This window comes from Coenobita brevimanus, chromosome 100, assembly GCF_032717465.1.
Source record: "Coenobita brevimanus isolate Jiangsu-jjx chromosome 100, ASM3271746v2, whole genome shotgun sequence".
In the NCBI taxonomy this organism is placed as follows: Eukaryota; Metazoa; Arthropoda; class Malacostraca; order Decapoda; family Coenobitidae; genus Coenobita; species Coenobita brevimanus.
The window spans coordinates 64,529,081-64,554,462 of NC_137053.1; the positions used below are offsets into that span (position 1 = coordinate 64,529,081).

The 25,382-nt window shown below is 42.6% G+C and overlaps 1 protein-coding gene across 1 annotated transcript in view; it reads left to right on the top strand.

The window, feature by feature from the left end:
* The window catches only part of LOC145414579 (protein ST7 homolog), a 73,442-nt gene that overhangs the window by 15,629 nt on the left and 32,431 nt on the right, over positions 1–25,382 (top strand). The window contains exons 2-7 of the mRNA XM_080284097.1: positions 7,792–7,874; positions 10,216–10,372; positions 13,614–13,784; positions 14,249–14,382; positions 22,303–22,402; positions 23,430–23,527. Coding sequence (XP_080140223.1) covers positions 7,792–7,874; positions 10,216–10,372; positions 13,614–13,784; positions 14,249–14,382; positions 22,303–22,402; positions 23,430–23,527 — 743 coding nt within the window. The remainder of the gene's footprint in view (positions 1–7,791; positions 7,875–10,215; positions 10,373–13,613; positions 13,785–14,248; positions 14,383–22,302; positions 22,403–23,429; positions 23,528–25,382) is intronic.

A 25,382-nucleotide genomic window follows, 5' to 3' on the forward strand; every position in this document is an offset into this window, starting at 1 on the left:
GTGTGTGTGTGTGTGTGTGTGTGTGTGTGTGTGTGTGTGTGCATAAGGGGGGAAGGTGGGAGATGAAGGTAAGATGACAGGGTGTGAGGGCAAGGTAGTTGGGTGGCAGGGTATGAGGATAGGGTGGTAGAATATACACAGGGTTTGAGGATAGGGTGGTGAATGATAGGCAGGGTTCGAGGGTAGGATGGCAGGGTATGAAGATAGGGTGATAGAGTATAGGCAGGGTGTGAGGGTAGGGTGGCAGAAAATAGGTAGGGTTTGAGGGTAGGGTGGCAGGGTATGGGAATGTGATGGTAAAGTACACTGTAGGCAGGGTGTGAGGGTAAGATGGTAAAGTATGAGGATAAGGTGGCAGTGTGTTGGAGTGGGGTGGTATAGTATGAAGACAGGGTGACAGAGTTTGAGGGTGGGGTACCAGGATGTGAGGGTAGGGTGGCATTCAGGATGTGGGGGTAGGGTGTTAGGAAATGAGGGTATGGTGGAGGGCAGAGTATAAAGGTAGGCTGGCAGGGTGTGGCAGGGCATGGGGTAGGTTGTAAAGTGTGATTGTAAGGTGATAGAGTATAAAGTTTGGGTGGTAGAGTATGAGGGCAGGTTGTGGGATAGGGTGGAAGGGTGAGAAGTATGGTGGTAGCGTGTGGAGGGTACGAGGGTAGGGTGGTATGGTGTGGAGTAGGGTGGCAGGATGTGAGGTTAGGGTGGCAGAGTATGAGAGTGGAATGGCGGGGTGTGGGGTTGGGATAGCAGGGTGTGACATTGTATTAGGTTTGTTAGCTACTGTCTTTCCTGCCCATTCACTCATGCAGCACAAGGTCTCTGGGTGTATATGTGTGTGGTTGCCAGTTTTGGTGTTTGTTGCTGTACATGCATGGGAGAGAGAGAGAATTTTTGTTAAATTCTTTGATATACCTTTAATGTTATAACCCATTCAACATGAGGATGTCTTTTTCATTTTAATCAAGCTACCATCATACAATGTCGTTAGGCTTTATTAGGGATCTAGTACTGTTTATAAGGATTTAATAATGACTGTACCTAATCCTTCTAGTTTAAAAGGTCTTCTCCTTAGCTCAGTGAATAATTGGTCAGTAGTAAGTCTAAAGAGAAAAAAATATATGCCATCAAACCAAACCATACGTGCTCCCTACGTGTCAAGTGGGTTGGTGGAGGGTTAGTGCCCCTCCCTGTAAAACAAATAACTCAGAGTCAAATGGCCACCCCGTACAGGATTATGGCGTCTGGCAATAGATAGATATAGATAGATAGATTCAAGGGATTAATTGGTCTTAAGAAGAAACTCACTTATGAAGGTGCCAAGTCTCAGGCTTTTTGTTTATACCAGAGATAAAGGGATTAGAAGCAATGTCAGTTTACCTCCAAAGTTTGAAGTTTTTTTTTTTTTTTTTTTTTTTTTTTAAGGGGTTCAGCCCCCCCTGGGGGTAGGTTTTTTTTTTTTTCAAGAATACTCCCCCAGTATCCCTGCTTGTCGTAAAAGCCGACTAAAAGGATTGGCGGAGTGTTAGTGCCGCTTCCCGGAAAACAACTAACTAAAAAGACAAACAATAAGCCTCGGACAAGGACTGACCAAAAGATGACAGCCAAGGACTGGACAAAGGACATGGTAATTGGAACGTGGAATGTAAGGGGAGCGAATGATGAGGTGAAAGAGAGAGATATTGTCCAGGTGCTTGAGGGTGCGAAAGTTGATGTATGCGGAATAACTGAAATGAAATGGAGAGGTGAGAGTGTGAGAGAATGGGAGTATGGATGGGGTATATATGCAGGAGTAGGTGAGAATGAGAGGGCAAAAGAAGGAGTGTGTATAGTTGTGAGTAAAAGGTGGAAGAAGAGCATGAGAGAGTATGGATCAGTTGGGTCAAGGATTGTGTGGGTAAGATTGAAAGTTGGAATACAAATGTGGGTGATTGTGTGTGTATATGCGCCAATGCAAGATCGTGCAAGCAGAGTAAGAGAAGAGTTCTGGACAAATGTGGAAGTGTGCATGGAAAAGTTTGGAAGGAATGAGAGAGTGTTTTTGATTGGTGATATGAATGGTAAAGTAGGGAATGTGAAGGTGAATGGAATAGTTGGTGAGTGGGGTGTGCCTGCTGAGATAGATGAGAATGGCAGTGCGTTAGTGGACATTTGTGCTGGAAGGGGGTTGGTGATAACCAATACCCTCTTCAGGCACAAAATGATCCACAGGTATACGTGGCATTTGATGAGAAGGGTAGGTGGTGAACTGAATGAAAGGAAGGCAATGATTGATTATGTGTGTGTGGATGAATGGATGCGAAAATGTGTAATGGATGCAAGAGCTTATAGAGGTCGGGGGAGTGGACTTTCTGACCACTACTTGGTGGTGGCCAGAATCAAGGTCCAATTAGGATGGAGAAATAGAAGAAGGGAAGGATGGGAAGAAGGAGTATTTGTAAGGAGAGTGGAAAGGTTACAAGAGGATGAGAAAAAGGCAGAGTATAAGAGAGAAGTGGAGGAACGATTGGGCAAATATGAATTGGAGCAGATGGGGACGTGGAAGGTGTGTGCAGGATATTTACAGAAGAAATATGTGCAGCATGTGATATGGTGTGTGGGATGAAGAGAAGACGGAGGGGTGTGCAAGGAACAGCGTGGTGGAATGAAGAGGTGAGACAGGCTGTGGCACAAAAGAAGAAAGCATACAATGAATGGATGAGAAATAGGGACGTGGAAGAAATTGAGAGGCGGAAGAGAAAGTTATATGTAGAAAGAAAGAGAGAGGTGAAAAGATTAGTAAGAGAGAGTAAGAAGAGAGCGGATGAGGAATTTGGAAGGAACTTGAGTGTAAAGTGGAGGGACTGTAAGAAAATGTTCTGGAAAGAGGTGAAAAGAGTAAGACAGGGTGGAAGTGAAGTTAGCAAGGGAGTGAAAGATAAAAATGGTAGATTACTAGTAGAGAAGGGAGAAAAAGTGAGCAGATGGAGAGAACACTTAGGAATTGTTGAACTTAGAGGATGGAAGTAATGCGAGTATAAGTGGCTGGGGAATGGATGGGAGAAGGAGGGAGGTGAGAAGAGAGGAAGAAATCAGTAGGATAGAAGTTGTGGAAGCAATGAAGAAAGTTAAATTGGGGAAAGCCCCAGGAATTGATGGAGTGTGTGGTGAAATGCTGAAGTATGGGGGAGAGATAGTGTTAGAGTGGATGTGGAAAATGTGCAGCTTAGCCTGGGAGGAAGGTAGAGTCCCAGAGGATTGGAAGTCAAGTATAATTATTCCCTTGTACAAAGGAAAAGGGGAAAAAGAAGTGTGTGGTAATCATAGGGACATCTGTCTTCTTAGTATAATAGGAAAAGTGTATGGTAGGTTACTTATTGACAGAGTTAGAGAAAGAACAGTGGAATTAGATGGAGAAGAAGTTGTGGAATTAGATGGAAGGGAAGAGGTTGTGTAGATCAGATATTCATTCTTAGAATTTTAGTGGAAAAGTTTCTAGAGAAGGGAAAGAAGTTTTATGTGGCTTTCATGGATTTGGAGAAAGCATATGACAGGGTTGATAGACAAGGATTGTGGAAAGTGTTAAGAATATATGGAGTAGATGGGAAGTTGTTGAATGCTGTGAAGAGTATGTATGATGGTGCTAAGGCTGCAGTGCGTGTGAATGGTGAACTAAGTGAATTTTTCTCTTTGAAGGTTGGGTTGAAACAGGGATGTGTCATGTCTCCACTGTTGTTCAATCTGTACATGGATGGGGTAATAAAAGAGGTACAAGGTAGGGTAGTGGATGTTGGAGTGGTCCTGGTGAGAGAGGGTAGTGTTTGGAAACTCTCTGTACTGTTATTTGCAGACGATACTGTGTTGTTGAGTGAAGACGAAGGAGAGCTGCAAGGTTTGGTGGATGAGTTTGGGAGAGTGTGTAAGAAACGGAATCTAAAGGTGAATGTAGGGAAGAGTAAAGTGATGGTCTTTGAGAGAGGTGAAGTCAGTGAATGTACAGCGAGGTTTGATGGTGAGGAATTGGAAAATGTGAGTATGTTTAAGTACTTGGGTAGTGTGATGAGTAAGGATAGAGGTTTGGAGGGTGAAGTGCTTGAAAGGGTACAGCAGGGAAGAAAGGTTGCTGGTTCCTTGAGGGCAGTGATAAGAAGCAGGGAAGTGAGCATGGAAGGGAAAAAGTTACTACATGACAGTATTGTGATACCAACTCTAACGTATGGAAGTGAAGCTTGGACGATGCTGGAAGGACACAAGTCAAGAGTGAGAGCAGTGGAAATGAGTTATTTAAGAGGAGCCTGTGGAGTCACATGGAGAGACAGGCTGACAAATGAGGATATAAAGGAGTGTTGTGGTGTGGATGTGGATGTGATAGGAAGCATTAGGAGGAATACATTGAGGTGGTTTGACCATGTGAAGAGGATGGAGGGTGAAAGACTGACGAAGAGAGTGTATGTGAGTGAGGTGGAGGGGGGAAGAGGGAGGGGGAAGCCGAGGATGAGATGGAGGGATGGGGTGGAGAGGTATATGAGAAGGGGGGGGTTTGAGTTGGGAGCGGAGGAGTGAATTGGCAGGGAACAGGGCGACGTGGAGGTGATTCGTTTGTGGCCATCCCGAATGGGATTGAGGCGTCTGGCAATAGATAGATAGATAGTTAAGCCACCAGTTACAGTATGTATCTTGGTATGGAGATATAAGTGTACTTTTTAGATTGTTTTATTACCTCTTCACATTGGATATATCTGCATTGTACAGTGATCCCTTGGTTGTCATACCCTTGGTTATAGTGTTTTTTGCTATCACAGCAGGATGAAAATCTGCAGTTCTGCTGTTATTTTGCATTTTTCAGTTAAAAAACACTTTTTTTTGCATCTAAGCTGGTTTCTGCCAACAGTGTTGATGCATTATCTGTGGTTTCTAATGACTTTGAGGGATTCAAAGATGAGGCCCTACATGAGTTGTACAGTAATCCCAGGTGGTGGAGACCATTATTTCTCCACCCCCTAGCCTCAGAACCCCTTACCTCAAGTCCATTTCAAGTCCCTATAGTATGTGTTTCTTCCCTACTGTGCCCTTTTCATGACTTTTTATTAACCTAACCATGCCTGTATGTGTTTGACTTTTTGTTTTCTTATTTTTGTTTTTTCTTGGGGGGAACATTCTTGTGGGCTTCTGGCCCTTGGTTCCTTTCTTCCTTTCATTAAAAAAATAAAACTTACCAAAACAGTATGTATGTATTTAGTGGGTATAAATTGTTGTAAAAAGGAAAATTTGGGTTTACGAGTGGGGTACCCGGAAGCAATTAGGATAACTCCCACAGGTTCTCTGCTTTCGTTGTCGCACAGTTTTATCATTGCACATTAGGGTTGGTACCAGTTACGCATAATAACCAGTGGATCATTGTATAAATATACTTTATTGATGATTCTATACTCTACATTGTATATCGCAAATCATATGGTATACTGTCTGTATTGATGATCATTCGATATACTGTAGATTGTAAGAAGCCCCTAGTAATGGATGATGGCACAGAACAGTGAGCGCTCACATAACATGCGATTATTGTCCCCAGAAGGCCCCGCTTTATGAGATTTTCGCATCATAGGGCCCTGTGTTTACATGTTAGAGGGTTTCATGGTACCCAAGCCAGCCCCAAGTTCACCTTTTGGGGTAATTTTCAGGGATTTTTCTCAGGACATTTACCTACCTAATAATGAATACATTACATACAAACACTGGAGAATTCCTCACCTTGAATTGAAGAGGTTGTGGGCTACCTGGGGGAAGGGGGAGTGGAGTTCCGAGTCAGGCAGGACTCCTACTGGTCCAGGGGTGGCCCAAAAAAAAGTGCAAAGATAACACACAGCACATGTGGAGCCAGAGTGCTGAGAGAGGGTAGGCTGAACTGGGGCAGGGATATTCAGTGGACCGTGTTGACACCCTATGCAGACGTGTGACAGCCATACGTCACAAGCAGATCCAACCCGCACTATGACTCTCGCTGCCCGTGTTGTCTGTTCCCATCGCGTTATGACCAATTTTTTCGCTTAATGACTGTTTAAATCATAATTTGTGGCCTAAGACTGCGTAATCCCTATTGTCGCAGCGTAATATGGTTTTCAAAAAAATTGGCAGATTTTTTCACCTGCTTTATATCTCTCATTTTTACGTTTTGACCATTTCCTGGCCTAAAAAATTGCCTTCCGTGTTATGGGAGGTTCGCACACTCTAATCACGCGTTAGTGAGTGCTGGGTGTTTATAATCTCTATAGCTATTTAAAAGGCTCTCCAGAACTTAATAAAATTATCAGACAGCAGCAAAAATGTTACCATAGCTAGTTAAAAAAGCCACTACTTTAATGATTGGGTTATGATTATAAAGTCCACTTCACTGGGCAGTCTGTTATAAGCTTCTTTGTTAGTGCATCTCATCCCATTTCTGTATCCTACCCTCCTGTGTAAAATAATGATGATCTAGTAGGTCAAGACGCTTCAAGTGGATGTAGCCCAGAAGGTTGTTTATGCAAAAGGTGATTGTGGGTTATTGCTTATCTAGTGCTACAGGAGGACAAGAAAACAGTGAATTCTGCCTTAGATTTCAGGACTGAATATTCTTGCCTTGAGACCCTTTGTTCCTGATTTGACAGTATAGGATAAGGCAATAGTAGAAAAGGAAAGTGGCTGGTGCTATGAAGGCCGTGATATGAAATAGAGGTCTGAGTGTGGCAGCTGCAAGTTGTTGACGTAGGGGAGTATTAGTATCCACACTGATATATGGGTGTGAGACTCATTGGGCGTGAAAATGAAAAGTGAAGGAGTTAGAGCGGTGGAGGTGGAATTCTTGAGAAATGTGTGTCTGCAGTGGAAAGAGTCAGTAGTACAAGAAATAATGTAATTCATGAAAGATGTGAAGTAAGAAAGTCCATGGATGACATAGTTGAAGTGTATGTATTTAGATGTTATGGTCACTTTGAGAGACTTGTTATAAATTGGATGGTGAAAAGGGTGTATGTGAGAGAGTACGAAAGTGGGAGGAGGTGTGGTAATTCAAGAAGGTGGATAGATATGGTAAATGAATGTCTGAGAAAGCAGGGTGCAGAAGCTGATGAACCTAGGAAACTAATTAGGAATAGGGCTGATTGGGTGAATTTTGAACAGAGGAGTATGTGACAAGCACTTGGCACCCATTTTTTAAACTATACAGTCGTCGGATTGACTCTATTTGATACAGATAGGTTATTATGAAGCCATGTGTGGACAGGTGTACATATCAAGTGGAGCCAAGATTCCATGGGCTTGAATGGTGAATGAATGGTGTGTGTGGTCCATTTCATTGGGCATGCTCTTGATTAGTTCTACCCAAATTGAATTCTTTTCATGGTTTTTGATACCTGAACCCATCACTGCAGGTGGAAAAGTTACGGGATGATGGCGATGATTATGATAATGACGGCAACAATGATGATGGTGGCAGTGGTTGTGGTGTTGGCGGTAGTGATGATGATGATGATGATGGTGATGATGATCTGTCTGTAGCCATGTGCCTTTATCCTAGTCGGTAGTCACAAATGGCCTCTACTGTATGTGTTGCCCTGCCCTCTTCCATCAGGCTACCTTTCCTCCATTATGCACCACTCATTATTATGTAGGCTGTATTAAATTGCTGTTCAGTAGGTCTCTCATTACCATGTTTGCCCATTCCTTTGCTTTCTGGGCCCTGCCTCACCACCCGTAGGTAGTTAATAGATGTCAAGACAGTGGGAGTGACACTGACAATGATGGTGATGCTATTGAATTGCCTTTGTTTGTCCACAGCCACAGTGTTCCTGTCAACCCTGACACCTAAGTTCTACGTGGCACTGACTGGCACATCCTCACTCATCTCAGGACTAATACTGGTCAGTCTCTGGTTCCCCCTGTAAGTGGCTGTGGAGATTTCCTAAAACATCCTTTTTACTGGTATATTCTACATATTACTTATTATAGCCTCTCATGTAATATACAGCATACACACTCATGTTAAAAAGTGAGTTATAATTGTTTAACACTGCACATTGTTCTTAACTGCACCACGCCAGTTTCAACCACCAGTTTCAACCGCCAATTTGCCCTCCATAGTTAATCCTTTGCACTCTAAATTCTAATTTCTTAACACTGCAAAACATTGTAAATTCCCGTGTGGTCTAGTGGCCAGGTATTGCAGTTTATTCACTGTTTATGTACAAAAAATGAGCACATGTGGCTTCCATTGCAATAGGCATCTACTCACCATCGAAGGTAGGCAGTACCTGTTGGAGTTGGAGTGTTGGTGACGGGGAAACAGAGTTGCCATATTGCAACAGCACATTACCAAACTCCTCAGTTTTCATTACCAAATTTAACTTTTCATTACCAAATTCGTAAAGCTAGCATTTATTCTTCACTAATTATATATACAAGTGGAAATACATGTAATCACTCTTCTCATATTTAATAGCATGTTGATTATTTTCACGCTATGTTGGCTAGCAGATTAATCAGAGAGAGCAAACAATTCACCATCTCCATCCTGCGTATCCTCATACATGTGAAAAATCCATTTGGTAATGCATTATTCTGATTCATTAGCAAATGAATGTTTTATTACCAAATTGGCCCACATTTAGTAATAAAAAATACCAAATGGCAACCCTGACAGGGGAAGGGGGAGGGAGGAGGGGGGAGGAAGGAAGGGGTGAAGGGGTCGTGGTGTAAACCAGCTGTTTGGTGCCGTGCAGCAATTTCAAATTACAGATGGGAAAAAAATTCGGATTTTGGGGGTATTTTTTTTCTTTTTTTGGCCATTTTTGGGTTCCAAATGTCCAGGCCCACAATGTCCGGTAAGAGGGGTGTCTGGAAAGTGGGCATCCGGAAAGTACAGGGATTACTGTATATACTGTATATATGTATTAAAGTTATTTCCGACATTGACATTTCCATTGCCCTCTGAGAACGGAGAAACATTATAGAAGTTATGAAAAAACAGAAATGGAGGTGGGCAGGCCATTTGGCAAGAATAAGGGATAACCGATGGAGCAAGAGGCTGACTGACTGGACACCAAGAGATTGTAAGCATAGAAGTAAAAGGCCAGACAGAAAGTGGAGAGATGAGATAGAGAAATTTGCAGGGAAAACGTGGCAAAGATTGGCTCAGTCAAGAAATTCGTGGAGAAGGTTGGGGGAGGCCTTTGTTCAGCAGTGGACTTGTAATGGCTGATGATGATGGTGATGATGATATATACTGTATATATATACTGTACTGTATACTGTATGTAAGTCTTTTTTAAGCGTTGGCTTTTCTCAGGTCTGGTTTGACACAAGCTTGATTATTAAGGTCCAACTGTAAGTAAATGTTCTGTTTAATATATCCATCCATCCATCATCCAATCCTATGTTGCCCCATGAGGATCATAGGAGCCCGGGGCTAGGCAAGTTGTTCCTGACATTTAAGGTGAGAATGACCAGCCTCATTCATCCCTGAGTGGCATTATGTGAGCAATAAACCCCTACCACCCCTTGGATGTAAACCTTCACCGGCTCAATCCGATTAGAGTGCCATAATTACCCACTAAACCACCAGGTGCCAAAATTTGGTTATATGGTTACCACCCAGCCTAGTAAATGATTTCCTGGTGTACAGGAAACCATTTGGCTTGTCACTCAGTGTAGAGTCACCCATAGGCAGAAGGAGGAAGAAAGAATGAATGAAAGAAAGACAGAAGAGAGAGAATGCAAAGCCATCCGTAAGCAGAAGGACGAGGAAAGAATGAAGTAAAGAAAGACAGCAGGGGAAGGAAGGAAAGAAGGAAGCAGGAGAGGAAATGGCAGACACCCGAGAGCAGCACTGCATTGAGTGAGTGGATGGTGAGCACCCCCACCTACCATAATGTAAGAACACCCATGCTTCCACTCAGCAAAGATCTTGTAGCATCTTGTTTGTAATCCAGTACCAGTATACTTGATGTGCTATTCCTTCAAATTTCATGGGCTGTATGAATCCTGGATGATCTTTGAATTTTGTACTTTAGTACTGCATTACTCTCAGAAGTATTCTTCCATCTCCCTCCATTCAATTAAAATCAGAGTTCTGTATTTGAACAGTCAGTTTTAGAAAGACACTACCATATCCCACACTGTCATGCCACACATTGCCACACCACATACCTCATACTGCCACTACAAGCCAAGCTAAATATGAGAATTCTGCCTCTGTTTTGACAGATATTTGAGTGGTGGTATTTTCGCAAGTATGGTACATCCTTCATCGAGCAGGTGTCCCTCAACCACCTCAGTCCTTGGATTGGTGGTGGGGATGCCCTAGCTGCAGAGAATGTTGCTGTTGCAGCAAACAACAACAACAACCAACAAAGTGTCCCAGGTAACTTATGCCACCTCAGTAAAGATTAGAACAGACTGGTCAGATGGAACTTTAACCATTGCAGAATACAGTCAACCCCCGCTGTTCTGGTATTCACGGGATCGCTATTTATGGGTTTTGCATATTCCCGGATTTTTCCAGGAAATTATATCAAGATAGTTCCTGCTTTTCCCACAACATCAGCTGTTCCCAGTGGTTCATAAGTGATTTTCATGCATATTTTCCATGAGAAATACTATCCTTTACAGTTAAACTGTGCAGTTACCCTGTATAGGTATGTACTGTTCAGCACACAGCAAACTCTCATCCTCATCATTGCATGGTGAGTACGACACGCCATACCTGGAAAGGTTTGTGTATCATCCTTAACTGTCCATTTAGGAAGTATCAGTGTTCTATAAAATGCATTTACAGGTGTTATAGTATGTTTGTAGGTAATAGGAATAGCTAAAACATTGAAATCATTTACCTCTGCAGTAGGTTTGAGCTATTTGTGGAATTCATCATTCGTGGGGTGTTCTGGTACGTGACCCATGTGAATAGCGGGACCTGACCGTAAGGAGACCAGCTGTAGATAACACGATAATGCTGAAATCTACCTGTTTGAATACTTTTGGTGCAGTGATTGTAAGCCATTACACCCATACCCTGTTATCCGGCGCATCGATTCAAACACAAGAAACAGGGGAACCTTCCCACAGTCTGAACAGTTTGAATGTCAGTCGCCTCGCTAGTCCGACACCCCACCTGTCCAGTCCGACTCCTCACCTCTCTCTCTAGATTTGAAATGAGGCTCACCCCCTTCCTCCCTCCATCCCCTCTTGTCTACCCCCCCATCCCTCCTTCATTGCCCACCTCACTCAGCACAGCCAGGCATGTCTCACTCCCTGTCTCCCTGCCTTCCCCCACCCCTGGTTGCCTGCCTCTTCATCCCCCCGTCATCCCCCACTCCCGCTTGTCTCCTGTGTGTGTGTGTGTGTGTATGTGTATGTGTGAGTGAGTGAGTGGTGAGTGAATGATAATCATGAGTGAGTGGTGAGTGAGTGAATTAATGAGTGAGAGTGGTGATTGAGTGATGGTGGTGAGTGAGTGAGAGTAGTGACTGAGTGATAGTGGTGGGTGAGTGAGTGAGAGAGTGAGAAGGAGGGGGGGGGAGGTAGTAGGGATATTTGGCTTTTTTGTCTGGAACCCTGTCCCCCCAACCCTCCCCCACCCCAACTTGTCTCCCTCCCCATCCACCCGCCCTCTCCAACCCCTGCTTGGCACACTGCCAGCAGTCTGCCTGGCTGTTTAGTTGCCCTGAAGCAGTGTTGAACATCACTTGTTCCACCACCCTACCGTCCTGCATGTGATGTTTGATGTACCATTTTGTAGCAGTAGTATTGTTTATGAGGATAATAACATTACCCATGGTGTTTCTGTGTCAGTCTGTTTTGATTAAGGTCTTTGGGTTTGGGAATGGAATGCATCTCTGGCTTTTCTTCAGTATCTCATGGGGAAAATTGCTCTGATATCCAACATACTCACTGACCGAACACTTCCCCTGGTACACAACACTGCTGGATATTGGGGTATGGGTTGTGGTTCAGGAAATTGCTGGTTATAACAGATCTCCCCCATATTGGTTGGTAATTTATGGGTTGGGTGGTGAGAGAAGTAAAAACATGAGTAATGGAGAGGAGTATGGCATTGGTAATGAATGGTGATGGATGGAATATCTCAAATTTGTTGCATGCTGATGATGCAGTGCTACTTGCAAATACCGAACAAGAACTTGGTAGACCAGTGCAGAGTTTTGCTGATGTCTGTGAGCATTGTGCCTCGAGAATAAATGCAGAAAAGAGTAAAGTGATGGTAATTGAGACAGAAGGTGACTTCCAGTGTGATGTTACAGTGAATGGAGAGAGACTGGAATTGGTGAGAGTACAAATACCAGGGGTGCAGTGATAGAAAAGAGAGGAAGATGTGCAAATGAAGTGGAAATTAGAGTGGCACAAGGAAGGAAAGTAGCTGGTGCCATGAAGGCCTTGATAAGAAACAGGCTTGAGTGTTGCAGCTGTGCAAATCTTACATGAAGGAGTGTTAGTGCCAACTTTAACATATGGATATAAGACTATGGTGTGGCATGAAAATGAAAAGTCAAGAGTGAGAGCAGTGGAGATGGGAGTGCTGAAGATTATATATGGTGTACAGAGAGTGGATAGAATATGAAATAATGTGATTTGTGAAAGATACAGAGTGAGGAAATCTGTGGACACGAGAATCGAAGGGTGTACTGAGATGGTATGGTCATGTGGAGATGGATAACAATAGAGTGGTAAAAAAGGTATATCTAAGTGAATTTGAAGGAGGGAGAAGGTGAGGTAGGCCAAGAAGGTGGAGTAATATGGTGGATGAGAGTGTGAGGAAGAGAGATATGGAAGTCGGTGAGGCTAGAGGACTGACAAGAGATCGAGCAGACTGGATGAATGTTGTGAGAAGAAACGCATGATCAGGGATTTGGCACCCCTTTTAACGTGACAGCGTTTGGATTGCCTCTGTCATATACGCATGATCAGGGATTTGGCACCCCTTTTAACGTGACAGCGTTTGGATTGCCTCTGTCATATACGTGTATGTGAAGCAATAGAATGTGGTGAAAGTTTTTGTGGCATATCAGATAGAGGCAGGATTGCAGGGGCTTGAATGATGAGTGAATGGAAGTGTGGCCCATTTGATTGGGCAAACTTGGGCTGTCTGAACATTGCTACTCCTCACCCTACCCTAGGATGGGGAAGGAGGTCCAAATGATGATGATGATGATTTTATCATTTAGATACAAGTGAGAAGAGAGATTTACCAACATAACAGGTTTTTGGAGCCATCTGTTCATGGCATAGAAGAGTACTGCTGGGCCTTAGTGAACAGGCAACAGTATCTAGTCTGTGTCTGCAGTCAGTTAAACAAAAGCAGAAACATTGTAATACACAAGGAGAGATAACAGAATACACTGGTTCCTATATCTTGTATATTAGGTCGCTTTTACTCTATCCCTCTATCATGTGTAAACTTTTTATGTTTTCTTTCTTTATGAGTTGATAATTTCTTCACTTTTCAGCCCCTTATGAAAACTGATTTCTTATAATTCAAAGCACAGAAAGACTGAGTTTGTCATGAAGGTTCAAATAAACATGTAAATTGCTGGTATTACCCATCCCTTTTTTTTTTAGCCTCTCGTTTTAAGCTTTGCCCTTTCTTCCAGAATGTAAGGTGTGGCGGAATCCTCTCAATTTATTCCGTGGGTCTGAGTACCAGCGATTGACGTGGAGCACAAAAAAGGAACCACTGACATATTATGACATGAACCTCTCAGCGCAGGACCACCAGACCTTCTTTACTTGTGAGGCCGATGCTGGCAAGCCGGAATATGAGAGTGAGCACAGTGTGCATTGGGTTGTGGCCACAGGTTCATCTGAAATGTGAACCTGGTGGACTGGAAGATGAAGTTATCTTTTGCATTCCACCATCCTCCTTATGGGGGATTAGGAGGGAGAGGAGGAGCATTTGCATACCCAGGCAGTTTTTGGTGCCACCACATTAAGGTGTCCCTTTCCAGTATCACACAACATTTCTACAGAATGTAAAATATAAGAAATTACAGTATCACCTGTACATATACAGTATAGTAGTGCCACCTGTTGATAAGTAAATTTAGAATAATGTAGTTGTGACTTTTTTACATTACCAGTAATACTGTAACATTTTATGTGTGCTTCGAATTAACATTGTGTTATTCATCTGCTTTATCATATCTTTTTCCCCTAAGTCAGTTTCTGCATTTCTTCACTTTTCTGTTTGCTGACTTGGGATGACCTGATTTGACCTGCTTACCAACAGTTATGCAGACAGCATGGCGTGAGAGGAACACCGAGGTGCGGATCAAATCAGCACGCTCGGCCCTGGACCTGAACCCAGAGTGTGCCTCAGCTCACATCCTGCTGGCAGAAGAAGAAGCCACAAGTATAGCTCAGGTCAGTTGCTGGCGTGTGTTTCTGACATTGTGGGCCACTGCCAGTTTACTTAATACTTTGCAGCCCTAATCTTTGCCTGCCACTACCTGGTACTACCATGAGAGATGAATATAGCGACAGTCTTGGTCAGTAACCACACAGTCATAACTCTCAGAGAGGAAACATTCAGTTACATGTTTGGTAAATAGAGTCAGATGGGATGCATGAGGTATGGATGATGTGGAGTACTGTAGGTACTAAATTAATGGGAACAACAAGCTGAAGTACCTTTTTATTGGGTATGTCCCTACCTTTAAGGGATGTCTTCATCCATCCATCTATCATCCAGTCCTACATTGCCCCATGAGGAGCGTTGGAGCACAGGGCTAGGCAGTTGGTCCCCACATTTAAGATGAGAATGACCAGCCTCACTCATCCCTGAATGGCATTACATGAGCAGTCAACCTCAACCATCCCTTGGATATAAACCTTCACTTTCACAATCCGATTGGAGGGCAATAATTACCCACTAAACCACCAGGCGCCAAAATTTGGTTATATGGTTACCACCCAGCATAGTAAATGGTTTCCTGGTGTACAGGAAACCATTTGGCTTGTCACTCAATGTAGAGTCACCCACAGGCAGAAGGAAGAAGAAAGAATTAAGGAAAGCAAAACAGAAGAGGGAGTGTAAAGTTACCCGTAGGCAGAAGGTCAAGGAAAGAATGACAGAAAGGAAGACAGAAGAGGATGGAAGGAAAGAAGGATGGAGGAGAGGAAAGGGTAGACACCCAACAGCAGCACTACATCGAGTGAGTGGATGGTGAGCACCCCCACCTACCACAAAGGGATGTCTTCCTATACAAGATTTCATTGTCTAACATGAGATCATCTACAGAAGCTGGTAGAGTAGGTAAGGTCGAAGCATCTCCTGACTTGAGGAAGTAAACAGCCTTAGGCCGCAGAGGGTCTGTGCACTGACAGTTATGAACAACATTTGAGGTTAGTGTAAGGAACTTCACTTGGTTGATATGGCCACAGTTTCATGACATGAAAGAGCATCTGCAACTACATTTGATTTACCAGGCACGTATGCAAAGAATGGGTTGAAGGCTTGGATAATTACTGACCATCGAGCTAGACGTCAGGAAAGATTTCTTCCTTTGAATAATTCACAAAATGGGTGATGATCGGTTTGGATATGCACTGGATATCCATAGATTATGTCCCTGAAATGTTTGAGAGACCAAACAACTTGTAAAGCCCCCCAATCAGTAACACTGTAGTTGTGTTCAGCAGTATTGAGGGCACTACTAGCATATGATATTACACATTTCCTCTTTGCATGATCATTTTATGTCAATATTGCGCCTAGACCTACCCTGGGTGTGTACAAAAAAGAAAAGGTTTCATATAATCAGGGAATGCCAGGACTGGGGCATTAACAGATGCTGTCTTCAGTGTTTCATAGGCATGAGACTGGTCATTAGTCCAAACCAAAAGTTCATTTTTCTTAAGTAATTTAGTAAGAGGGACAGCAATTTGTTCATAACCTTGAATAAACTGCAGGTAGTAGCCATGCAATCTAAGGAGACTCCTTACATCATCAGTACTAGTAGGTTCTAGGTAAGTTAGAAACTGCTTTAAACTTTCTTATCTGAGGTTTGAATTCCCTCAGCATCAACCACATGTCTGAGAAATTTATAGCCCTTACCGGTATGTAGAAAGTTGCATTTATTGAACTTAACTTTTAGACCTGTCATTTCAGGGAATTAAAAACTTATTGTAGCTTGGTTGTGGATAAGCAAAAAGGGACTGGCTAGTCATAACTTTGAAAACAGAATGGATAAACATCATGAATACTGATGGAACATTACTGAGACCAAAGGGAAGCCTTTTAAAATGATAGTAGCCAGAAGGGGTACTGAATGCAGTTGTAGGGCCAGACGACTCTTCCATTTCTACTTGCCAATAGCCACTAAGTAAGTCAAGGGAAATGAAAACATTATTTTAGCTAAGTCCATCCATCATCCAATCCTATGTCATCCCATGAGGAGTGTAGGAACCCAGGGCTAGGCAAGTTGGTCCTGACAAGATGAGAGTGACCAGCCTCACTCATCCCTGAGTGGCATTATGTGAACAATAAACTCCAACCATCCCTTGGATATAAACCTACACAGGCTCAATCTGATTGGAGCACCTTAATTATCCACTAAACCACCAGGCGTCATAATTTGGTGATATGGTTACTACTCTGCGTTGTAAATGGTTTCATGGTGTGCAGGAAACCATATCGCTTGTCACTCGGTGTAGAGTTGCCCATAGGCAGAAGGAAGAGGAAAGAAAGACAGAAGAGGGAGTGTAATGTCACCTGTCAGCAGAAGGAGGAGGAAAGAATGAAAGAAAGAAGGACAGAAGAGAAAGGATGGAATAGAGGAAAGGGCAGGTGATTCCAGTAAATCTGTTAAGACTGGTAATGGGAATCGATCGGATACAGTGAGAGAGTTTACTTTATGGCAGTCAGCTACAGGTCTAAACTCACCTCTTATTGTGGGGACCAGAAAAAGCAGACTATTCCATGGACTGAGGGAGTTTTCAATGATGTCCTGATTAACCCCTTAACCGCGGGGCGTCACTTTCGTGAAGCTTGGGAGCAAGGGATCATACCGCGGGGCGTCACTTTTGTGATTCTGTGTTATTTTGAATTCATCCGGGCTTCCAAGTGGGGGCTTGTATCATCTATCAGTACTGCCAATGTCCAACACTAGTCAGCACTCCTAATCTCATCTGTACTCCCATCCATTGTTGACAATTTAGCCATTTCTCCCCGTTCTTGACTCCCCTCCCTACCCCCCCTCCATTACCCTATCCTCTCGCCTGCCTGGCCGTGCTACGCTAAGTAAATCTTCCCTGGAATTTTTCACTGATTTCATCCATTGAAATAAGCCCTATGCCCTATTCTTATACCAAATAATATATACAAGAAAGAAATAAGGTAAGTGAGAGTGCCATAAACCTGGAATTGGCTAATTATCACCTGACAACACTTCAAGTGCACTCGTTCGCTAATTTTCGCTGTTTCTTTCCCCTTGAAATATGCCGTATAATCTATTTTCGTAATAAATATACATATAAGGAGGGAAGGTAGAAGCCTAAGTGATATTTACATTCACCTGGAACTACCTAATTTATAATGTATTGTCTAGATTTCCTGCCAATCATTTCACTGCTATAAATAGCTGTGTCAAGAGGCTAAACATTGGCAGTACAGTAATCCCGCATTTTTTGCGGATTTTTTGTCTACGGTTTTGCCCTCTCGCGGATTTTCTTAGCATTAATAAGTTCAACTAAAATATCCTTGAATATACAGAAAAAAAAAAATTTGAAATTCCCGCAACTTCCAATTGTAGCGCGGTAAACTCACGCCACCCTCTGTCCCTTTCCCGCGGCCCCTCTGCCAGTGTTACCATATCTAGCATAATTTTATTCTTTTAGCATAATTTTGATAAAATTTTCGAGTCTGGAATATTTTTTAGCATATTAGAAGTTTTAGCATCATTCTAGTATAATTTAGAATGGAATGGAATATTTTTGGAATAATTTTATAAAAGCTACAAATCAGAGAGAGAGAGAGAGAGAGAGAGAGAGAGAGAGACGAATAAGGTAAGAAGATGTAAGGTTTGAATAGTTGGTTACTTTCAGTTTGGGCTTGGTTGGGTTGGATTAGGTTGGGTTGGATTAGGTTAGGTTAGGTTTTAGGTTAGGTTTGGTTTGGTTCGGTTAGGTTTGGTTAGGATAAGTTTGAGCTTTGTATTTTACCCATGAAACCTAGGTTTTTCCGATGGATTTTGGTATGATTCATTCGATTTTCAGCTTCATTTCAGTCGGAAATGACCATTTTCTGTGTTTCCCCCCCTCCCTATAACCCCCGATTCCCCAAAGCTCCCCCATTGTTGCAGGGGGATGGGGGGGGTCATATCTCAAAATCTGGTTATTTCCGACGGAAATGATGCTCAAAATCGAATGAATCACATCAAAATCCATCAGAAAAACGTAAGTTTCGTGGGAAAAAGCAGTATGGGCAGAAAACCGATATTTACCCTCTTACTGTATGTAGGTTCATTTTAATATTTTCATAGTAAACAGTACATAATTAATATGTAGCATGAATATGTATAGAATTTTATTATTTAGCTTCAAGTTAACATAATTCATTTTTTACTTGGAACAAATTTGCTCAATCTAGCATAATTTTTTCACTGCCCTAGCATAATTTCGTTGTTTGGATATGGCAACACTGCTTTCTGCCTCACATTCTTCAGTCAATGCCTGACTGCCTCACGTGTTTGGTGTTCTTGTAACTGCACTATGATACAAGCCTCTTGCCTCCCACTTGCTTTCCACATGGCCCCAGGACGTAAGCCAGCCTCACCAAAGGCTAATAATACAATTAGTAAACACTCCAAAGTGACAAAACGATCAAGAAAAGTTATGACAGCAGAGAAAATTGTGTTACTGGACAAGTAAGAAGCGACCGTGCGAGTGTTTGCTATCACCAGTTAATGCATCTTTTCATTTTGTACTGTTTTGTGAATAAATGTGTAGATAATTGTGTATTACAGTACGGTGTTTACGTTTTTCCTTCATAATGGAGTATGTGCTTTCAATCTTGTAAGAAGGTATTTCGGGATGAGTATGGAGGTTTCGGGACAATTCGCAGTCACAACAAACACAAGATAATTCGCCTTCATTAATGAAGATAGCTATGGGTGACGCTAGAATATAATTCAAAGGCGACTACAGCGAGGAAGAAACAAGTTAATTATTGACTAAAGGTGCAACTAATAAATAATATCCAGAACCTACGCTACTGAACATAGACTTTGCTGGATCCCAGATCCCCCTGAAATATAGTTATTAAAGTATTGATTAATTAATAATAAGTATATTTATAAAAGTATTGATTAGTATATTTATAAAATGGCGGGGAATCGTCCAGGGTGCGAATTGTTCTGAAGGGGAATCGTCCATGTTTTGATGGGGAATTGTCTGACGGCGAATTGTCTCGCAATCAGTATGGACATGGACTGTGTGATGGGCAGCATGGTGGACACAAGTGCAAGATTCAATTGTTAATAGAGTATTCGCGGATTTAAATTTTCGCGGGGGTTACAAGAACGTAACTACCGCGAAACATGCGGGATTACTGTACTGATTTCCCTAGGTAGGCCTCCACCCCGGCCCACCCTTATCAGTTCACTCTCATCTTCCAGTGTGGGGGTACGTCTGTTCGCTCTTGCTAGCTTCAGGGCCTTTTCACCCCCGTGCAAAGGGCCCTGTGACCTTTACCCCCTACTAATCCTTGTGCAGAAAGAGGTAAAGGGCTGACAATTGATAAAAGAGTAACTACAATCTTTCTATTGAGTAAAACAGTGCAAGTGGAATTGTAAATAATGTGTAAATAATGTGTAAACAGCAAGTGAAAGTAATGAATGTAAATATACGTGAACAGTGGAAAATAGTTTTATAAGTTACTTCAAGTGACAGTGCATAACACAGTGTAAATAAAATAGAAATGTAAATAACGTAAATAAAATAGAGAACGTAAATAGAAATGTAAATGAGTAGTATTATAAGAATATGAGTATATACTGTAGGAGTAATGAAAGTGAAAGTTTCACTCTAGCATGTCTGAATACTATGAGTTATGAGAGGGAAAATGAAAGTGACATTCACTCTCAATGCTAGTATACAGGACGAGAAAGTGAATGCTACGTATTTTACTGAAAGAAATTGAATCCCTACAGTGACAATAAACTAATACTACTGAAGGAAACTTATGGATAAAGACTGTAGATATATATAAGTGTTATATAGTAATAGAAATATAAAGTGTGAGGGGTTTTATGAATAATAAATGACAGAGTACCAAGAGCGAACTAGCGCAAGTGCGACGTTCAGATGCACTCGTAATTTTCATTGCTTTCACAGTTGTTTTTTTTTTTTGGAGTATGGATCCCAAACTACTTGAAAATCATAGAGTAGTGTTTATAGTGTTAATATCTGGCTTTGGTAATCATATTACGGGTTGTCGGGAAGTGTAAAGTGGAGACTTCGTTACCCAACTTCAGAGGTCTCCACAAGTCCTACGGTAACTGACGAAGGCTCAACAAACATTCCAGGAGAAAGCTGAAGGTATGTGCCATAAGCATATGTAATTTTAATATTCTAGGACTAATAACTGATTTTGGGCAAATATTTTTTGAGAGTGTGTCGGAGCCCGAATAACCCCGCGGCACACGCAAAACATTGGTAAACATGCCCGCGGTGTAGGGGTTAAGCATGGTACTGTAATTTAGTCATATAAGGAGAGAAAAAATATTAATGTATAAATATTATTGGTCTGGAGATATAGTAGAAGAAACTTTTTACTGAATGGTTCTGACTCGCCACCTACTTATACAGCATATGGCATAGAGTGTGGTGTGAATTGGTATTGATAACTGGTGGGTGGTGAAGAAGGCAAGTTGTAGGTCACCAGGTCACTGGAGGTTTGACAGTCAATAGAATTGTGGACAGGGCAAAGAGCCAGGCAGGCTTGGTGACAGGCAGGCTTGGTGACAGGGAGGCTTGGCAACGTGCGGGCTTGGCGATGGGCATGCTTGGTGATGGGTGGGCTCGGCAACAGACGGGCTTGATGACGGACAGGTTCTGTGACAGCCAGACATGGCAATAGATGGTAGACTGTTGGTGTGCAGGCTGCTGGATTTGATGGTAGACAAGTGTTGAAATAAGATGTGTTCATTACACCGCTGTCACCAGAAAGTGTGATGTAGGCTGTAGATGCATCGTCAGTATTTCAGGTTATTCTTAAAGACTCGATATGGCTACTGGATGCTTTATTGGGAGTGAATTGTGCTACACCCCTAGTGTCTTGTTGATCTCTGTTCCTCATACAGTCCTTCAGGGTAAGGTTAAGAGTTTCCTTTGTGTATGTTGCCCAGTGTCATGTTTTATGTATATGCTGTGTACACAAAACAACCGCCTCAGCAGGTTTGGTAAGAAGGCAGCCGGCTGCTGCCAGTTCATGACACTCTAGTAATGTCTGAGTCATGATGAATAAGCAACAAACATCCACCCGCTTACACTCAGTCTCACATTGTTCGGATCTTATAACACATCTCAGATTTTATTTTTCCCAGCAGTTACCAGCAACTGTTGTGATGTAATTAGCTGATTTTGGCACAAAGTTTAGCTTCCATTTCCTAGAAAACACCAACTTTACCATGGACAGCCTCAGTATGTTAGTTCCTTAAGTGCTCCTCAATAGTAACATCTTTTTGTAGTTTATGTGACTAAATGATTTTATTCTGTTTAGAAGAGCCATCAGGTAGTGAAGGAGTTGATAAAGGCTGTACAGTATTTGCGACCACTTCAAAGTATCTAAAATTGATTAAAGTTGTGTGGAGATAGCAGGAATGAAAAAAAAAGTTCATAATTGAATTGAAAGGGAAGGCAAGGCATCAGTTAAGGTCTGTCTATCTATCTATAGCCCGACGCCCTAATCCCGCAAAGGGTGGCCGCAGACAAAACGCCTCCAAGTCGCTCTGTCACCCACCATTTGACTACCCTCCCCCCAACTCACCCCCCCCTCCCTCATATACCTCTCAACTCCATCCCTCCACCTCATCCTCGGTCTACCTCTCCCTCCCTCCACCTCACCTACATACACCCTCTTAGTCAGTCTTTCATTCTCCATTCTCTTCACATGTCCAAACCACCTCAGTGTATTTCTCCTAATCTTCTCAACCACATCCACATCCACCCCACAGCGTTCCTTCACTTCTTCATTCGTCAACCTGTCCCTCCACGTCACTCCACATGCTCCTCTCAAGTAACTCAGTTAAGGTGCTTGATTGATTTTATTAACATATTCCCCAGGTTGAGAAGATGTTGCGAACGGCCCTGAAACATGCAGAAGTCAACTACAGAAAGTCTCAAATCACTCAACACCAAAGTCCCACTATGGAGGCCCTACATAGTAAGTGCAAGGAGCTTTATTTTATGTTATTGGCACTTCAGGGGGCGCTCACCATCCACTCACTCGATGTAGTGCTGCTCTCGGGTGTTTGCCCTTTCCTCTCCATCCTTCTTTCCTTCCATATTCTTCTGTCTTTCTTTCCTTCATGCTTTCCTTGTCCCTCTGCCTACAGGTGACTTTACACTCCCTCTTCTGTCTTTCGTTCCTTCATTCTTTCCACTTCCTTCAGCCTGTGGGTGACTCTACACTGAGTGACAAGCCAAATGGTTTCCTGTGCACCAGGAAACCATTTACTATGCTGGGTGTTAACCATATAACCAAATTTTGGCACTGGTGGTTTAGTGGGTAATTATTGCGCTCCAATCGGATTGAGCCGGTGAAGGTTTATATCCAAGGGATGATTGGGGTTGATTGCTCATGTAATGCCACTCAGGGATGAGTGAGGCTGGTCACTCTCATCTCAAATGTCGGAACCAACTGCCTAACCCTGGGCTCCTACGCTCCTCATGGAGCAATGTAGGATTGGATGATGGATGGATGGCACTTCAGTCGGATTGAGCCGGTGTAGGTTTATATCCAAGGGTTGGTTGGGGTTTATTGCTCACATAACGCCAGTCAGGGATGAGTGAGGCTGGTCACTCTCATCATAAATGTCAGGACCAATTTTCCTAGCCCCGGGCTTCTGCGCTCCTCACGGGGCAGCATAGGATTGGATGACGGGTGGATGGATGGATTATTATATACTTTTTTCATTAGTTTTTTTTTCCCAACACTGGGCATAGGCCTCATAGCCTGTATTTTAGAAAGTTTATTGGCCACAAATGATGCTTTTACAGTGCATTGAGTTTTCCTTCAACTTTGACATGATGATATTAATTTATAGTGTAAAGATTGTACATCCAGTGAGACAAGAATTAGTTCAGTTTAGTGTTGTATTTTTGTAGTTTATTTATGTTGTTTTCAGATTTTATTAAACATGAGACAAATCCCCAGTAGTGGAGTTACTGAAGACCCTGGTGTGTTGCAGGAAGAGATACGAATGTGTTTATTTACATCAAGAGAAGACTCGCCATGTGCGCTCGCAAACTGGGCAAGATGAAGGAGGCCATCAAGATGTTCAGGGAGGTGAGTGTCATCACAGATCTACCAGAATAGAAATAATGGATAAAAGAGTGAGAGACTGATATGGAGAGTGTATGTGAGTGAGGTGGAGGGGGAGAGAGGGAGGGGAGGGCAAAGGATAAGATGGAGGGATGGAGTGGAGGGGTATATGAGAGATGGGGGTGTGAATTGGGAGCAGGGCAGTGAAATGGCGGGGGACAGGATGACGTTGAGGCGATTTCTTTGTGGCCACCCCTTATAAGGGATTAAAGCATCTGGCAATAGATAGATAGATATATCATCATCATCATCATCGTCATCGTCATTGTCATTGGCAGTCAGATGAGGCAGGCTCCAGATGACAAGGCAAGAGAATGTGTTGCAGAGGGAGAACTATCAGCAGCTGCTTGGTTGTGCTTTCATTTTTTTCTTGCACTTTGGACATTCCCTCACCCCATCTGTAGGTGAGAGAAATAGGTCAGGATGATGGTTATAATGGTGATGAAAACTTCCATCAAATATTTGAATTTTCCCAAGTCATAAGAAAGTTATGATCGGTCTCAGCAATTGTTCATTCTTATTTATTTCTGTACTGTGTACAATACCTATGTACAGTACTTATGTTTGACACCAGACATAGTTGACTAAAAAAAAAAAAAAAAAAAAAAAAAGCTCTGGCTGTACTAAGCAGAATTTCATCATCATCATCATCATCCGGACCTTTCCCAACCTAGGGCAGGGTGAGGAGTAGCAATGTCAAGACAGCCAAAGTATGCCCAATTCAGTGGCCCATGCTTCCATTCACTCATCATTCAAGCCCACAAAATCCTGGTTTGAGCTGATAAGGCAAGAAAAATTTCACCTTGTTCTGTAGCTTTACATATACTGTACCTATTTGATAGAGCCTGTCTGAATGCTGTCATGTTAAAAAGGGGTGCCATCTCCCTGGTTATGCGCTTCTCACAAAATTCATCCATCCAGCTTGGTCTCTTGTCAGTCCCTTAGCTTTACTAACTTCCATACCTCTCTTCCCCACAAAATCATCCACCATATCCCTCCACCTTCTTCTTGGCCTACCTTGCCTCCTCCCTCCTACAGATTCGCTCAGATATGCAGTACCTTTATCACACTCTTTTCAATTCTGGTGTCCACAGACTTCCTCACTCCGCATCTTTCACGAATCTCATTATTCCATATCCAGTCCACTCTCTGTACTCCACATACATTCCTCAGCAGTCCCATCTCCACTGCTGTCATGCTTGACTTTTCATTTTCATGCGGGATTGAGGCGTCTGGCAATAGATAGATAGACCATAGCCTCACATACATATGTTAAAGTTGGCACCAACACTCCTTCATGTAAACTTGGCACAACTGCAACACTCAAGCCACTGTTTCTTATCAAGGCCTTCACAGCACCAGCTACTTTCCTTCCTTGTGTCATTCTACTTTCCACTTCTTTTGCACATTTTCCTCTCTTTTCTATCTCCCAAGGTATTTGAATTACCTCACCAGTTCCAGTCTCTCTCCATTCACTGTAGCATCACACTAGGATTCACCTTCTTTCTCAGTAACCATCACTTTACTCTTTTCTACATTTACTCTCAAGGCACAGCGCTCACAGACATCTACAGAACTCTGCACTAGTCTACCAAGCTCTTATCCATTATTTGCAAGTAGCACTGCATCATCAGCATACAACAAATTTGAGATATTCCATCCATCACCATTCATTACCAGTGCCATCCCTTTCTCCATTTCTCTTGTTTTTACTTCTCTTATTACCTCATGCATATATTTGTTGAAAAACCACGGGGACATCACATGCCTTGTGACGCCCACATTGATCATGGACCATTCACTTAGATTCTATTTATCC